Source organism: Cetorhinus maximus, chromosome 3, assembly GCF_964194155.1.
Source record: "Cetorhinus maximus chromosome 3, sCetMax3.hap1.1, whole genome shotgun sequence".
Classification (NCBI taxonomy): domain Eukaryota; kingdom Metazoa; phylum Chordata; class Chondrichthyes; order Lamniformes; family Cetorhinidae; genus Cetorhinus; species Cetorhinus maximus.
Window position 1 is genome coordinate 178,439,567 of NC_135881.1, and position 18,654 is coordinate 178,458,220.

Consider the following 18,654-nt stretch of genomic DNA (forward strand, 5'->3'; position numbering starts at 1 on the left):
CATTAAAACAGGTTCCTATGCACACAAAAACTGGAAGGATTGGGATGAAGCATCTGAGGGTTATGTTCACAAATCTCTGTGGACTTGTGCATAACATGTTGAGCTGAAGGTTCAGTTTAAAAAAGAAATGGCTGGAAAGTTAACTGTTGCTGAAGTGGAGCAAAATATCAAAAGCAGTCACACACTGTAGCAATATCACACCAACATTTGACAGAATGGTTATTTCAAGTTCTTCATGAAATTCAAAAGGAAGCTGGCATTGGTACTGTTTCTTTATGCAGCTATAAAAGAAATTCACCATATGTTAGCAATGTCAGGACTGGGTTTACTCAAAGTTTATGCTGGCATTTAACAATGTGTACCAGTAGATTATTTTTCACTATAGGGATTTGAACCAGAAACCATTTCTATCACGGCTCAGCAACACAGAGCATCAGCACTGACCTTGTTGAAATCCTCAGATGTTGCTCTCATTTCCTTCCACGTCTTATTTAATAGCTGGATGCAGATGCAGAAAAACTCCTCGAATGATCGGTCATGGGTGAAAAACATGGGGTGAAATTCGTTGCAGGTATCACTGGCTGTAAGGGTATGCAAGAATTGGGCATTGGGGGGGAAAATGGTGGGTGGGGGGGGTGGAAAAGAAGGAGTAGGTGAGAGGACAGAAGAGGGGACGGAGGTCGGAGGGAAGCGAGGGTCAAAGGAAAGTGAGGGGAGAGGGTCAAAGGGAATTGGGGGGGATCAAAGGTAAGCAAGGGGAGGGAGTTGAAAAGGAGTGAGAGGAGGGGAAAGAAGACAGAAAACATAACATCTTTTACACACTTCAAATAATAGGTATCAGGTAACAATATATACATTCTTAAACATTGCATCCTCAACTAAACATATACAGGCCTGTGCTGAGTGGTAATGTAAGAAAAGTCAGAGATAAACAAAAGACCATTTAGCCCACTGAAACTCATTCTTCCAGATGTATTTATCAGATAATTATATAGTACTGATCTATGGGCACAGCTTGTCTGGGACGATGAAGTCCTTCACATTACTCGCAACAGTCACTGAGATCTGGAACATCATTTTCACAACAGCTTCACAATTACTTTAAAAAAATGGCCCTTGGTTCTATCCAGGGTCAGGGATAGTCCATTTTTAGAAGATGGAGTTCTGTGATTTTTGTCAATATGTTTATATGATTCCATCTAGTTTTCCTTGGACATAATAAATGAGTAATTTTGATCATTACTAGACTGCAATACATATAAGGGCTTTCAGAATGAAGCATATTCCCACCAAGCCCTGGAGGTGACTATCATTGAGATTATAATGTAGATTCCCTGTAGTTTGGGGCCGAACCCTATACATGTAATGGCCATCAATAAGGGATCCAGTCATTCGAACAAGTACAGAAGTGCTCCATGCATGATACAATAGTAACAGACTCTATGCAGACTCGATGGGCCGAAGGGCCTCTTCTGCACTGTGAGATTCTGTGATAAACACATTCTTTATGCAGCAGCAAATGGGGGATTTTTATTTATTTAATTAATATTAAATATTGCCTTGGTTCAGTTGATAAAAGAAATAACTTGTATTTATATAGCTCGTTTCACATCCTCATGATCTCCCAAAGCACCTGACAGCCAGTTAAGTACCATTGAAGTGTAGTCATTGCTATAATTTAGGAAATACAGCAGCCAGGTTGTGCACAGCAAGGTCCTACAAACAGCAATAAGATACATGATCAGATTATGTTTTAATGGTGTTGGTTGAGGGATAAATATTATCCTGGGTTCAAGTTGTATTCCAGGACTGGAGCACCTAATCTAGTATTTTTTTTAAGTTGGGTTTTAAAAACTAAACTTCAGCTCAATCAGTAGTCAAGCATTTTAAAACAAGGAGCATAAAGGTGTTGGTAAATCTATGCAGCTACATATGGTATCAGTCATGGTAGCATTCTCATCTGAGTCAGAAGGTTGTGGATTCACATCCCACTTCAGAGGCTCGAGCACATAATTTAGGCTGACATTTTAGTGCAGTATTTGAGGGAGTGCTGCACTGTCAGATGTACTGTCTTTTAGACCTCTCAGAGGAATGTAAAAGATCACATGACACTTCGAGAAGAAAAGGCGAGGGGGGTTATTCTGGCATCCCAGTCAACATTTATTTCTCAAACAACATCACAAAATGGGATTATTAGGCCATTATCTCATTGCCCTTTGAGAGAGCTTGCTGTGCACCATACATTACAACAGTAACTATGCTGGAGAAGTATTTAATTGGCTATAAAGCACTTTCAGATGCCCTGAAGACATTAAAAGTGCTATATGAATAGGCAAGTTATTTCTTTATAGCTACTTCTGAGACATTGGTGGTGCAGAATGGCTACCACATTTGCCTACAAAACAGTCACTGCAATTCAAAAATGATTCACTGAATAGCTGAGATGTGTTAATGTGCCTGGGAATCACACAAATGCAAGTATCCATTTTAACAACAGGCAACATTTCTCACTTGTCCCTTCTCTCTGTTTTAAAGGAAATAGTGATTAATCAATTTTAAACCCGTACAATGCAGCATTATCTACAGAATCAATAATGAAGCACCAGTGTCCTTAAATCTCTTTAAGGTCTATATAACGTAAAAGTTAAAACTAACAATTATGAACTCTCCCCAACTCAAATATTCCTCTGTACATTGTGATCAATTGTTGGAAATGATTTTCCAGATGATATCCTGCTGTGAAGGAACACATGAAGAACAAAATCTTGACAAAGCAAACCATTATTTTGTATTTCAAAGTGATGCTTTAGCAGCAAGATTTCAATTTGTTTAACAAGACCAATCTCATACATCAAGCACATAGGCAGCCTAGCCTCACTGTCACAAAATCAATTCATAACATAAAACTAACAGTTTCTGAAAGACTTTCGCAATGAGGCATATAGCTCGAAGGCACTCATCACAATCTTGTCAAGGAAGTAATTAAGTACTGCTCGCAGTATAGGTGAACCATTCAAGGCAATAGATTTTTTTCCTTATACTTTAAAATTTTGCTTTAAATTGAACTTGTTTCGAAATGAGACTGAAATTCAAATAACCCACGGTGACTCGATACACAAGGCCAATTATAACCTTGCCCACCAAGCAAAAAGGCGGCAAGACAGACAACTAAAATGGTCCGTGTAACTTGCCTGCACTGATCCCACTGTCTTTTTGTGGGTTCCGATCTCCATTTTATTTGCCAATTGCGGAATATTGCTGTGAACAAATTAGTCAACATATCATTCGTGACTATACTTCAAAATGAAAGTAGTAATTGTGCAGCACTTCAGGATGTCTTGACGACATGGGAAGACATTATATAAATGCAAGCTCTTCCTTCTTTCATTAATTTCTTTCGGGGAAGGCACCAGGATAATGGGTACAGAATTGGAAAGATTCACACTGCAGTAGATAAAAGTTCTCTCTTAACACTAGGAAAGAATAGAGGAAGCTGGCTGCATCACACTTGGCCTAGGAGTGCTTGATGCTGGAACTAGATCATAAGAGATTGGGAAATAGGTTCCACTCTCCAACACAGCCTTCCTTAGCCTTGATAAGCACAAGGTTCAGCAAAAGTAATCGATACTTCCTTTCAATTTAAAGACTAGTGATCCACCAGTCCTGTTCCTTTTTTTCACTTCTATCACTGGTGCAAAAAGCATTTGAAGCAATGGCAGATTTTATGAATAAATCAGGCTATGCACTTACATTATATAGAAAACTAATAAGAAACTGCATTTTGGTGAGGGCAGTATTTTTGTTTCTCTCTTTTCTTCAACTGAATCTTACCAACAACATTCACTGCAACCTGGATTATTCCCTACAATAGTTCTCCGTCAGTGCTCCCCTCACTTCGGGGGAGTGACTGAACTCACAAACCGAGATTGGGTACTTGTTGTGCCCTTTATGACATCACTGATTGAAGCCCCCAACCACATTTGAAATAGAAAACTGGGCAAATAACTGAAAGTCAGCAGCAGGATGAAGATAAAGTTAAAGGATTTGGAGTTGAATGGGCCAAAGACCAATCTTTGGAAAATAAGGGTATACATTCAGAAATCATTAAAAGTAGCAAACCAAGTCAACAATGTCATAAAAATGCAGACAAAACACTAGTGTTCATTTCTAGAGGAATAGAATTGAAAAGCAGGGAAGTTATATTGAATTTATATAAAGCTTTGGTTAAACCACTTTTAGAGTGCTGTGCATAGTTTTGGTCACTATATTACAAAAAAGGATATCAAGACATTGGGGAACATGCAAATAAAATCTCATCTCAGAATTGAGGAGTTATAACTATCAGGCAAGACTGAATAGGCTGGAGCTTTTTTCTCTAGAAAAGCAAAGGCTGAGGTCTGAAAGAACTTTAACCTTTGAAGAGGTGTTTAAATTATGAAGAGGTTTGATAGGGTAGACGTGGAGAAGATGTTTCCACTTAAGGGGAGTCCAAAACTAGGTGCCATAAGTATAAGCAGATCACTAATCGATTCAATAAAGGATTCAGGAGAAACTTCTTCACCCAGAGAGTGGAACTTACTATCAGGTGGGATCGATGAGACAAATGGCACTAAAGCATTTAAAGGGAAGCTAAAGATGTACATGAGGGAGAGAGGAATAGAAGGATATACAGATAAGGTTAGATAAAGTAGGGAGGGAGAAGGCTTATTGGTGCTTATGCACCAGCACAAATCAGCTGGGCCAAAAAGTTTGCTTCTATGCTGTAAATTCTAAGTACCTCTATGTAGTATTATAGAGTTGCTTCCTGGACAGTAGTCAGCTAAATTGACAGGCTAGCCAGCAGCAGCCAGGAAGGGACATGAGAGCTGGAGGGACGCTGGCGATCGGGAGGGCTAGGGGGGAGGCTGGAGGTTGGCTGGCGGTTGGGAAGGCTGGAGGGACGGGAGGGGTGGAGTGGGTCTGGAGTGCTGGGGGTGTTGAGGGGAGGCTGGAGGGCTGGTGGGGGAGGTCGGCAATCAGGAGGCCTGGGAGTGGGGGGGTGGGGGAAGAGGAGGCTGATGGTCGAGAGGCTGGGGATGCTAAAGGAGCACACCGGCTGCTCCTGGTCCTCAAGGAGTGCTAAAAGAGCCATTAACCCTGGGAGGCGGCAGCTCCCAGCTTGGATCAGCTGCCAGAATCCGATAACAATGACTTTGGTATGCAAAGATAAAAGCAAAAAACTGCGGATGCTGGAAATCCAAAACAAAAACAAAAATAAAAATACCTGGAAAAACTCAGCAGGTCTGACAGCATCTGCGGAGAGGAACACAGTTAATGTTTCGAGTCCGTATGACTCTTCACCAGAACTAAGGAAAAATAGTATGCAAGTTAGGGCTCTGCCTGCTTTTCTCTGGAGCTACATGAAAGGCCTGATTGCTGCACTTTTAAATTTGAAGGGGTGAGCATAGGTTCTGTTTGCTCGATCCTGATATTTTAAAGCCAGCCCTTGCTCCCTGTCGGGGTGGGAGCTTGAATCAAAGCCTAAGATCTTGGACAGAAGGTTAAAACAATGTGCGATCAGCTTTGTTGCCAATCTGAGCCTTATCAAAGCTCTCGGCAACCTAATAGCAAATTTCGGTTAGTGCTGCTCTAACTTGTGAAGAATGGTCAATGTTCACTGCTACTGAGGATGTCTGTAGCTGCTGTATATTCAGTCTAGCACATATTCCTAAAAGCTGTCAAATGGTCCATTTCTCATTTTGGCAGAATAAGCTTCTTGTGCAACGCCTCTGCACCTACACAGCACTTTTATACATCCCTCTGGACTTGGAGAACACTTTCAAATTACTTATTTAAAACCTCAGCGAAAGGAATAAAAGCTCTTTGCAAAGGCAAAGTAGGCCTTTGACTGAAAGGCAAATAAATTAACCATGAACCCCTGACAAATACACCTCCCAGTATTTTTAGATATATTCCCACATTACACCAAGTTTGTCATTTGATAGGAATGTGCAGGACTGCCAGTGGTTAGTCTATACTGTTTAATCACTTTAGCATGATCACCTCAATCTTCAGCCACATACAGGTTTCAATTAACACTCTATTCCCTCAGGGTCTTTTCATTATCACCAACGATTTTTTTTCAAAACACTTTAGATTCTGTAATAAATGTCACCTACTCATAACATCCAAATTTACGACATGGCTTAACAATACTTGTATTGACTCTCTCCAATAACAGTCTTTGGAGGAAGTACAAAAGCCATCTTGCAGAATTAAGGACACATCAGTTGCTTCTAATGGAAGAATCCATATTTATACAGTGTCTTCCACAACTACAGGACCTCCTAAAGCACTTTACAGCAATTGAAGCACTTTGGAAGTGTAGTCACTTTTGTGATGTAGTTAACTCTTTTGTTCACAGCAATGTCCTACCAACAGCAACAGGGTAATGACCAAATAATCTGTTGTGGTTGGTTAAGAGATAAATATTGGCCAGGACGTCAAGGAGAATGCCTCTGCTCTTCTTCCAAGTAGTGTCCATGAATATTTTGCATCCCACCTGAGGGGGCAGATGGGGTCTTGGTTTGACTTTTTAAGCTAAAAGATAGCACCTCCAATAGTGCAGCTCAACTGCAATGGAGTGTCAGCCTACATTGTGCTCAAATCTCTGGAGCTGGGCTTGAACCCATAACCTGCTGAATCAGAGGCTAACACTCAAGAACAAGAACTGAATGTATGACTTTAAAATTACATCTGCCACCGTGGCCAAAATATCTCCAGCCTCTAACCCTGCCTTACCTTTTGTCTATATTTGATCTCATTTCCCCCATGTACCACAGCAGATTGACTAGTACATATCGAATAGAGTATGAAGGTATTACAATATTTAATTTGCTTTTAATTATTAGCAAGATGATTAGGACATGAGTTTTCTTTTTATTTTTCAAACAATAATCAAATACCTGAGCTCTCCCAAGTACTTTGTTCATTCTAATGTCGTTGCCAGGGTAATTGCAAAAAGTGCCAGGGTAGGTCTGCAAAATTTCTCAATCTATAAATTTATTTATAGCAAAATAATAATTTAACATCTTCCAAATCATCCCAATGGCACTTTGAATTGAACCAACTCATCTTATACTGTTCCATTATACAGAATCTGTCAGCTAGTTAGTGACTTTGGACAAGACGTGTGACGACACAAGCGCTATCCATCAAATACCTGACAGTCCCAAATGGAGGTGACAAATTGGTAATTTACCCTGGAACACAATGCCAATGCATTTGCACCATAATAAATCTGAGAATACTTCCCATGTGTCTGACAATCAGATGGGTCTGGTGTTCATTCCCTGGATAATGCAGACATGGAATCCTAGAAGTTTACAGTACAGGAAGCTGGTGTTTGGCCCAACACATCTGGGCTGGCTCTTTACTAGAGCAATCCAATACTAATCCCACTGCCCTATCTATCCCCATTGCCCTATACCATTCCAAAATTAATCCCGCTGTCCTACTCTCTCTCCCCATAGTACTATACCATTCCAAAATTAATCCCACTGTCCTACTCTCTCCCCATAGTACTGTACCTATTCCAAAATTAATCCCACCGTCCTACTCTTTCCCCATAGTGTTATACCATTCCAAAATTAATCCCACTGCCCTAATCTCTCCCCATAGTACTATACCATTCCAAAATTAATCCCACTGTCCTACTCTCTCCCCATAGTACTGTACCTATTCCAAAATTAATCCCACTGTCCTACTCTTTCCCCATAGTGTTATACCATTCCAAAATTAATTCCACTGCCCTAATCTCTCCCCATAGCCCTGAAACAATCCAGAAGTAGTCCCTCTGCCGTTCTCTCTCTCTTCAACTGATTCTGTATCTTTCTCCAATGCATCACACTTATTTTAATCTTACAATATCATGCACTTCTGGTACATCTCACTCCATAATAAAACAGACTTCTGTGTATTTACATGGGCTGTTCTTAATCTCAAATCTTACTATTAACACTTTCTGTGCTTTGTATATGAATGGCATTTGGTACAGTATTAAAATAAGCTGGCATAGACACTAACTCATCATTCTATTTACAAAAGAAACGCAGGCTGTCCTCTATTAGCGTTAGCAATTCTGGTCTCTTGCCCATTCTCAATTTTCATCGCTCCACTATTGGTGGCCACGTTTTCAGTTGCCTTAGCCTTGAGCTCTGGAATTTCTTCCCTAAACCTCTCCGACTCTCTACCTGTCTTTCTTCCTTTAAGGTGCTCCTTTTGCTAGTTTTGGTCAACTGTTGCAATATCTACTTAGTATCGAATTTTGCTAGAGAACATTCCTGTGAAGCAGGAATGCTTGGGATATTTTAGTATCCTAAAGACGTTATATGAATGCAATTTGTTAACATCTCCAAAACCTTCTTAGTCATTCAGAGCTGCACTTTAAGTTGCCAAGAGACACTGCTTATCAATCACCAGTAAGTCTGAATTAAATTTACAAAAATCTTATTTAAATGGAAGTAATGGTTACCACCAGATAAAACAAACCCTGGGCCCTTTCCTCCATCTACTGTGAAATTTTAACTCACTGAAGGAATGAATACATTGAGTAAACTGAGCAACTAACAATTTAACTACCAGTTTACACTCTAGAGATGCTCACAGCATTAGGCCAGATTAAACATATGTTTGTCAATTTTTTTCAAATATAAAATCCTTGGTTTGTATCAGAATAGTTGAGTCAGGTTTTTGGAGGAGTCGGACAGTATCGGTGTGATTAAACAGTACTAGGAAGGGGTTGGGGCGGCGACAACAATTAACATATTTCAATCATTCTGAAGACATGCAATTCTTCTGTTTAGCCATCATTCCTAGCAGAACAGCTGCCTCACAGTGTGCTTTGTAGTTCACTGAAGGAATGGAGGTTGACATCCACTTATCGTCAGCAATGTGTATATATATGTAAGGGCGCGCACACATGCAGCTAAATGCACACTGGAGCTATGGGATGTGAGTTCCTACAATCACCATTACTAGAGAAAAGGTACTGTGCAAACTAGTGGGATTAAAGGATGACAAGTCCCCAGGACCTGATGGCCTACATCCCAGAGTCTTAAAAGAAGTGGCAGCGGAGATAGTGGATGCATTGGCTATAATATTCCAAAATTCCCTGGGGGGGCGGGGGGCAGAAAGTAGGAAACTATAGACCAGTTAGTTTAACGTCTGTCGTTGGGAACTTGTTGGAATCCATTAGTAAGGAGGTAGTAATGGGGCATTTGGAAAGTCAAAATGCAATCCATCAGAGTCAGCATGGTTTTATGAAGAGTAAATCGCGTTTGACTAATTTGCTAGAGTTCTTTGAAGATGTGACAAGCAAAGTGGATAATGGGGATCCTGCAGATGTTGTATTTCTGGACTTCCAGAAGGCCTTTGATAAGGTGCCACACAAAAGATTAATGCACAAGATAAGATCACACGGAGTTAGGGGTAATATATTAGCTTGGATAGAGGATTGGCTAACCAACAGAAAGCAGACAGTCGGGATGGCAAACTGTAACTAGTGGGGTGCCACAGGGTTTGGTCCTTGGACCCCAACTATTTACAATCTATATTAATGACTTGGATTCAGGGATAGAAGGTACTACAGCTAAATTTGCAGATGACACCAAAATAGGTGGGAAAGTAAGTTGCAAGGAAGAAATAAGAAATTTACAAATGGGTATGGACAGGTTAGGTGAATGGGCCAAAATTTGGCAGATGGAGTTTAACGTGGGTAAATGTGAGGTTATCCATTTTGGTCGGAAGAATAAAAAGGCGACTTATAATTTAAATGGAGAGAAACTTCAGAATGCTTCAGTGCAGAGGGATCTGGGTGTCCTCGTGCATGAATCACTGAAAGCTAGTATGCAGGTGCAGCAGATAATAAGGAAGGCAAATGGAATTTTGGCATTTATTGCTAAAGGAATAGAGTATAAAAATAGGGAAGTGTCATTGCAACTGTACAAGGCATTGGTGAGACCGCACCTGGAGTACTGTGCACAGTTTTGGTCCCCTTACTTGAGGAAAGATGTAGTTGCATTGGAGGCAATTCAGAGGATGTTCACTAGATTGATTCCAGAGATGCGGGGCTTGTCTTATGAGGAGAGATTAAGCAGATTAAGCCTATACTCGCTAGAGTTTAGAAGGATGAGAGGAAATCTAATTGAGGAATATAAGATGCTAAAGGGGATAGACAAAGTAGACGTGGAGTGGATGTTTCCCCTTGTGGGGCATTCTAAAATGAGAGGCCATAGTTATAGGCTAAGGGGTGGTAGATTTAAACCAGAGATGAGGAGGAATTACTTTTCTCAAAGGGTCATGAATCTGTGGAATTCACTACCTCAGAGTGCAGTGGATGCCAGGACACTGAATAAATTTGAGGAGATAGACAGATTTTTTGTTAGTAATGAGTTGAAAGGTTATGGGGAGAGGGCGGAAAATTGGAGTTGAGGCCGAGATGAGATCAGCCATGATCGTATTGAATGACAGGGCAGGCTCAAGGGGCTGAATTGCCTACTCCTGCTCCTAGTTCTTATGTTCTTATGTTCTCTAAGCAGTGTTTCTAGTGGTGTCATTTTGGAAGGTGCCAAGCAGACCAGATGCTTCTGCAAGAACAAGTAGCTGGAGAAGTTGTTCTTTGATATATGCATCACCAAGCAGTAGCACTGGCAGAAGCTTGGAACCATTCATCACACCGTCCCCTCCAACATTAGTGATCCAGGGCACAGAAGTGCAAGAATGGGTCAAAGTCTTACGTTCAAACCACGCCCACCTCCCCCCACCAAAAAAACTAAATTGAAAGAAATAGGCAACAAAAAGTAGTTTAAGCTTATTTTTAAAATGTTTGAAGGAAACAAACAGAGTTGGTACTAACAGAGGCTCCTTATTTTAACAAACTATGTGATTGCACTTAAAATGGCAAGATAAAAACTTACGAAGTTCTCCAACTTTAAGGATTTCGCACAGCATCCTGGTGAGCTCGATGCTACTTCTACCAAACGGACATTCATGCTTGTCTTCTCGACTGCTATTCTCCAGTACGATCTAGGAAGAATCCCAGAAGGGGCAAGAAAGTTATGGTAATTTACTCTTACACTATCAGCACAGCACTGGGATTGGTGTCAATGGCTTTATATATAAATTGCATAAAATTTTACAATACAGAAAGAAGCATTCAGCTTAACTGGTCTATGCTGGTGTTGAAGCTATATATGACCATTCTCCCATATTACTACTTCTCTCCCTATCAACATATCTTTCAATTCCTTTCTCAATTGTGTACTTAACTAGGCTTCCCCTTGAATGCATCGGTAGCAAGTTTCACGGTCTTACCACTCTCTGGATAAAGAGGTTACTCCTGAATTCCTTATTGGATTTATTGGTAACTAACTTGCATTTATGGGTCCCGGTTTTGAATTGCCCACAATGCGTTCCCACTGATATTATTACAGGTACTGTCTCTCAAAACGGACAACCTTGGGACTGAGTCAGTGCCAGATTTCAGATCTTCCCTGTTTTCAGCGAGAAAAAAATTGCAACCTTAATTCAATGAATAGGAGGCACACGAAATCAAGTGAATAAGTTTCTTTTTATTAAAGTTTTTAAAAAGAGTACATACTTGTGAAGAAATAACATTTTGAAAAAAATAAAATAAAAAGGTAAGTAAGGCTGATTTACCAGCTGTGCTGGATTCAAATTATGGGTCAGATGGATTGGGCCAAGCCAGGTCAGGTAGGGTCAAGGGCACTTGAACAATCGAAGTGTGGGAAAAGACTAGCCCATGAAGCGTCTAGCTAGTATGGTGCGCCACCTTACCAGTGCAACACCTAGCCAAGTTTTTGACTGATTTAATAACAATTAAACTTAATGTATGGCAGCTTATAAAAATGTCCAGTTTTCGGACAATTCTAGTTTTCAGATAGCTGAATTTGAGACACTGTACCTGAACTTGCAATGAGAATGACACTTACACAATGTTCCACTGCTTTAGTTACAATGGGCATGCAATATCTGATGGCAAGAAAGAGAAGTTTGCATCACGATTGCTTCAGAAAAGCCTTTTCAGAGTTAGTGCGTAGGCTTAATACATCGTGGATAAACTGCGCAATTGCAAAACAGAGTTCTAACCGCGGGTGCCACAGAATGGCATGTAGTGGGTCTGTGGCAATCACCTGCACTGCAGGTAAACCCTCTTATTTTCTCCTACCACATAATTAATGCAATTAAGACTTCTTGTATTACAGTTTGGGTTTTCTGGATATGCAGAGTAACACTTGCTGGCCAAAAGTACAAAAATGATATAAATACAAATACATCAAGATTCCAATCTCGAGCTTTGCCACATTGGGAATATACTATGTAAAGATTGTCCCCCGCTAATGGGATGTGGAAAGGAGAGAAGAAACAGACCATGTGAACATACGAATTAGGAGCAGTAGTCCATTTGGCCCCTCGAGCCTGCTCCATCATTCTATAAGATCATGGCTGATCTCAATGTGGCCTTAACTCTACTTTCCTATCTACCCCCTATACCCTTTGACTCCCTTGTCAATCAATAATCTCTTTAATAGAGTCTTAAAAACATTCAAAGACCCTGCCTCCACCGCTCTCTGGGTAAACAAATTCCACAGACTAATGTCTCTCTGACAGAAAAAAATTCTTCTGATCTCTGTCTTAATGGGAGACTCCTTATTTTTAAACTGTGTCCCCTAGTTCTAGTCTTAGACCAGCACATCAATGATGCAGAGTGCAACACTGAGCAATGCACGTCCATTTCCCAATAGCCTTTCCAGAGCAGTGTTACAGGAAGTGACCTATCGATATGTCTGGATGCAATAGGTAAGAGGGGAAGGAAGAAACTTCTAAAGACAGACTTTCCATCTTATATCTCAAAGAGTCACACAGAAGATTTAAGATCTCAAAATTTTGTGTAGCTTAATAACATCAGACTCTAACTTTACAGCTGGAAAAATATCAAATTGCCTCAATTACATATATTCCTGGCACCTAATCTGTGCATATTTAGACAAGGAGTTACAAAATAACAACGCTGTCAATGGCATTTAAGTCTTGGGATGGGATGTAGCTGTAACCAGGTAGCGTACGCTGGCTTCCATTCTGGCTTGCTTTAAGCTTGGTTGGAAATATCAAATCTCATTCATGAACAGTGACAGACATCACCTCCCCGCTCCACCCAAAGAGAAGAGAAAGCACCCCTAGCTATCACTGGAGGATAAAAAAGCGTACAATCCTACGCCTAGTTTTCACAAGGTCACAGAACACGACAAGTCCCGGAGTTGATTGATGTCTCGAAGTCACTGCAATATTTCAATTTGAAACCACACTCCCCAACTGCCACCCCCCACTGCTGTGCTTGAATTGTCCTATACACAATGTATTACTATTCCAGGCACTCCAATTTATGCTCTAATCAGCCACAGCATGTCAAGTTTGTGAGATCCTCCAACAAAGGGCATCAGAATATTCAATATATATTTAAATTAACAATGAATAAATGTTAGAGGTGACAGCAGCCATCAATTGTTCTATATGAATCAATGCAAAACTGCAGCAAATAACTTGTGAAGAGATTTCCTTTCAACACATTCATTACTCAAGCCACCATTAGAATCAGTTCCTGATTCAAGTGAACCACATAATATGATGATGCTCCTGCTGTTCAGACTTCAGGCTGCATTTAGTAGCCTCACAAATGTGTGCTATGCCTCTGTTAACAATAACAATTCCACTCTACAACGATTCTAGCACTTAGCTTTCTTCTTATTTTAGGCTGTGTGGCATAAGAACAGAATCTAGCTACAAGCAATTGTCAAAGAAAAAGAAATGTCCCACAGGTCTGACTCTGGTGACAGCTCACAGCCTAATGCATTATCTGCATTAGCCATGGCTCAGTGGCAGCGCTCTTGCCTCTGAGCCAGAAAGTTGTGGGTTCAAGCCCCACTCCAGATACTTGAGCGTGTAATCTTGGCTGACACTTCAGCCAAGATTACCTTAGCAGTGCACTCACTGAGGCCTGTCTGCCCTCTCAAGCAGACCTAAAAGATCCTATGACACTATTTCCCTGTGTCCTGGCCAATATTTGACCCTCAACCAACATCACTAAATCAGATTATCTGGTCATTATTACACTGCTGCATGTGGGAGCTTGTCACGCACACTTTGGCTGCTGCGTTTCCTACATTATAACAGTGGCTATACTTCACATGTAATTCATTACTATAAAGTATTTAGGGACACCTGAAAGAGGTACTTGTAATTATAAAGCACCTTTTATGATCTTAGGATGCCCCAAAGTACTTTACAGCAAAAGTGGTAGCAATAGTGATCTGCCTAAGGGTAGATCTCTGCTCATTTCTCCACTCAGTCTTGTGTTTTCCTCTTCACTTGCCTGTAGGAGCCTCCCATTTTCAATCTCAAGCTGTCTAACATCATCACTCTCTTCCTCCCTCTGGTCTACATCCCACTAATCTTCCTCAATCGCCTCCTTCAGCAAGTTCTCAATGCCTTTGAATATGGTCAATCCAACTTTGTTGCCTTTTTTTGATGATATTCATTAACGATCTTTCCTCCTCCACCATCCTTAAGAGTTCTTCACTGCTCCTGTTTTCTCTCCGACAAACCCGCTCCCATCCTTCTCCAGGACCACATTTCACAATTTTCTAATCTTTGGCTGCCCGCTTTCTAACAGTCGAGGTTTTAGCCCCGGTACAACAAGACACTCCAAATCGCAGTCTTGATCATTCGTTTCTTAAGATTTCATTCTTCTGCTGAGCAATTCTCCATGTTTGGTGAATATATTCTTTGCAATTGCTATTCTTGCTCTGATCTCTTTACGGCAATAACCATCTTCTGACAAGATACTTAAACTGTGATAATTGTTCCAACTGTTGGCCATTTATCCTGACTTCTACGTGCCCACCATTATTTCTTCCAATCTTCATAAATTGTCTTTTTTACATTAATTTTCATTTCGAGAGTCTTCATTACTTCATTGTTTCTATCCACTAGTATCTGTGGATCTTTTGCTGTGTTATACACAAGGGCCTGCTCATCTGCAAATCTCACCGCCTTGACCAACTGACCTCCTACTTTGACACCTTTCTGTACTTCATCAAGTGCTTCTTTTATCATGGCTTCCACATAGATGCTAAAGAGGAATGGCGATAGAAGAGAGCTTCGTCTCACCCCATGCCCAATTACACCAGGTTCAGTTTCACCAAATACAGTCCTGATTATCGCAGTCTGTCCCATGTACAGAGCTGCAATCATTCTTTCATCTCTCCAGTCAACTCTGATCACCTTCAATATTTTCAACAGCTTTTGCCAGTTCACCTGGTGGAAAGATTTTCATAATCCACAAAGTAGATGTACATTTTTTGCTGTTATTCTTTGCTTCTTTAGTTAATACTCATCACCACTATAATGTCTCTAGCTCCACATCCCTTCCTAAAGCTGAGTTGATCACAAATGATGTAACGGCTTGCTTTGGCTTCCAGCCAATTTGCCTTGAACATTACCTTAGATGCTTGTGTAATCAAGGTTTTGTGCAATGGTCTTCACATTTCGTGGTTATTTGCCTTCTCTCCAATGGAACCATTGCATCCGCAAAGAATCTGGCATTCCAATCGTCTATTAATAGTCTCCCTCTCTCTACCTCCCCATCACAATCCTGTTCATAATATATTAATTCTTGGGAACTGGGCATCACTTGGTGTATCTGACATTTATTGCCAATCCCTAGAACTGGGCATCACTTTGTGTATCTGACATTTATTGTCAATCCCTAGAACTGGGCATCAATTGGCATATCTGACATTTATTATCAATCCCTAGTTGCCCTGAGAAGGCAGTAGCACAAGTAAGTGGTGCCAGCTTTTTTATTTCCAGAGGTTTTTAAACAGTGCCAGTCAACTACCTGTGCCGCAGGGCTGCCGATATAAAGTTGCTTTCCTTCACCCTTGCTTTCACTCCCTCCTCTCAATGCCTTCATCTTGTTCACTTCTCTTCCTGCTTCTGCTCACTCATTTCTGTTCACTTTCTCACTCTAGTTTTACCTCTGCTCTGCTTGTTCCTCCAACATTCCCCATCCCTCCCATTTCCTACAACTTTCACAATAACTCCCAGGTTGATAATGGGGGAGAGACTAAATGCCACAAAGAAATTACAGGCAGATTGGGATGGTGCAGGAGGAGGAAAGAAACACCAGGAAGCAGACACAATTATCGACAGCTGTACACACACAAATCTTTGATGTAGGCAGGACAAGCTGAGAAGGTTGTTACGCATATGGGATCCTTGGCTTTATAAGCACTGCGCTAAATAAATCACTGGTTAAGCTCCAGCTGGAGTAGTGTGTCCAATTCTGGGTACCAAACTTTTAGGAAGGATGTCTAGACGTTAAAGATGGTGCAGAAGAGATTTACTAGAATGGCACCAGAGATGAGGGGCTTCAGTTACATAGAAGGACTAGAGAAGTTGGGATTGTTCTCCAAAGAGCAGAGATGGTTAAGGAGAGATTTGCTAAAGGCGTTCAAAATCATGTTAGGTTTTGATAGAGTAATTTTTCTTTAATTTTTTCATAGGATGTAGGCGTCGTTGGCTAAGCTAGCATTTGTTAACCATCCCTAATTGTATTTGAGGTGGTGGTGGTGACCTTCTTGAACTGCTGCAGTCCATAAGGTGTAGATACCCGCACAGTACTGTTAGAAAGGGAGTTCCAGGAATTTGACCCAGCGACAGTGAAGGAACGGTGATATAGTTCCAAGTCAGGATGGTGTTTGGCTCAGAGGGGAACCTGCAGTTGGTGATGTTCCCAGACATCTGCTGCCCTTGTCCTTAGGGATGTTTGTTATCATGGGTTTGGAAGGTGCAGTGGAAGGAGCCTTGGTGAGTTTCTGCAGTGCATCTTGTAGATGGTATACACTGTTGCCACTGTGCGTTGGTGGTGGATGAGGTGCCAATCAAGTGGGCTGCTTTGTCCTGCATTTTGTCTAGTTTCTTGAGTGTAGTTGGAGTGGCACTCTTCCAGGCAAGTGCAGAGTATTCCATCATGCTCCTGGGTTGTGCCTTGCAGGTGGTAGACCAGCTTTGGGGAGTCAAGAGGTGAATTACTCATCACAGAATACCCAATCTCTAACGTGCTCTTGTAGCCGAAAAATGTATATGGCTGGTGTCGTTCAGTTTCTGGTCAATGGTAACCCCCGCCAGGGTGCTGACAGAGGGGGATTCAGCGGTGGTAATGCCATTGAATGTCAAGGGGAGATGGTGAGATTTACTCTTGTTGGAGATAGTCATTACCTGGCACTTGTGTAGCACGAACATTACTTGCCACTTATCAGTCCAAGCCTAAATGTTATCCAGGTCTTTCTACATATATACACGGACTTCTTCAATATCTGAGGAGTTACAAATGGTGCTGAACATGGTGCAATTATCAGAAAAACATCTGCACTTCTGTCCTTAAGACGGAGGGAAGGTCATTGATGAAGTAGCTGAAGGTGGTTGGGCTTAGGGCAAGACCCTAAGGAACTCTTGCTGCAATGTCCTGGGACAGGAATGATTGACCTCCAACAACCACAACCATCTTCCTTTGTGCTAGAGATGACACCAGCCAGCCAGATTCGTATTGACTCCAGCTTTGCTGCGGCTTCTTGATGCCACACTCGGTCAAATGCTGCCTTGATGTCAAGTAGTGTCACTCTCACCTCACTTCGGGAGTTCAGCTCTTTTGTCCATGTTTAGACCAAGGCTGTAATGAGGTCAGGAGCTGAGTAGCTCTGGCAGAACTCAAACTGAGCATCAGTGAGCAGGTTATTGCTAAGCAAGTGCTGCTTGATAGCACTGTCGACAACACCTTTCATCACTTTTCTGAGTAGACTGATGGAGTGGTAGTTGGCCTGGTTGGATTTGTCCTGCTTTTTATGGACAGGACATACCTGGGCAATTCTCCAGATTGTAAGGTAGATGCCAGAGTTGTAGCTGTACTGGAACAGCTTGGCTCGGGGCACAGCCAGTTCTGGAGCACAAGTCTTCAGTACTATTGCCGGAATGTTGTCAGGGCCCATAGCTTTTGCAGTATCCATTGCCTTCAGCTATATCTTGATATCACATAGAGTGAATCGAATTGGCTGACGGCTGGCATCTGTGATGCTGAGGACCTCAGGCGGAAGATGGTTGCAAATGCTTCAGCCTTGTCTTTTTCCACTGATGTGCTGGGCTCCCCCAGTGTCCAGAATGGGGATATTTGTGGAGCCTCCTCCTCTGGTTAATTTTTAAAAATTGTCCGCTACCATTCACGGCTGGATGTGGCAGAACTGCAGGGTTATCTAATCCATTGGTTGTGGGATCGCTTAGCTCTATCTCTTGCTGCAAGTAATCCAGTTCTGAAACATCCCCAGGTTGATGCCTCATTTTTAGGTATGCCTGGTGCTGCTCTTGGCATGCCCTGCTGCACTCTTCATTGAACAAGGGTTGATCTTCCAATTTGATGCTAATGGTACAGTGAGGGATATGCCGGGCCACAAGGTTACAAATTGTAGTTGGATACAGCTTTGCTGCCGCTGATGGCCCACAGCACCTCATGGATGCCCAGTTTCGAGTTGCTTGATCTGTTCA

At 41.5% G+C, this 18,654-nt stretch overlaps 1 protein-coding gene across 7 annotated transcripts in view; it reads right to left on the reverse strand.

Moving 5' to 3' along the window:
• The window catches only part of LOC144679064 (engulfment and cell motility protein 1), a 272,728-nt gene that overhangs the window by 105,004 nt on the left and 149,070 nt on the right, over positions 1–18,654 (reverse strand). For all 7 annotated transcript variants that reach the window (XM_078539327.1, XM_078539329.1, XM_078539330.1 and 4 more), the window contains 2 exons: positions 10,956–11,064; positions 445–581 (listed from right to left, as the gene is read on the reverse strand). In XM_078539327.1, the coding sequence (XP_078395453.1) occupies positions 445–581; positions 10,956–11,064 (246 nt within the window). The remainder of the gene's footprint in view (positions 1–444; positions 582–10,955; positions 11,065–18,654) is intronic.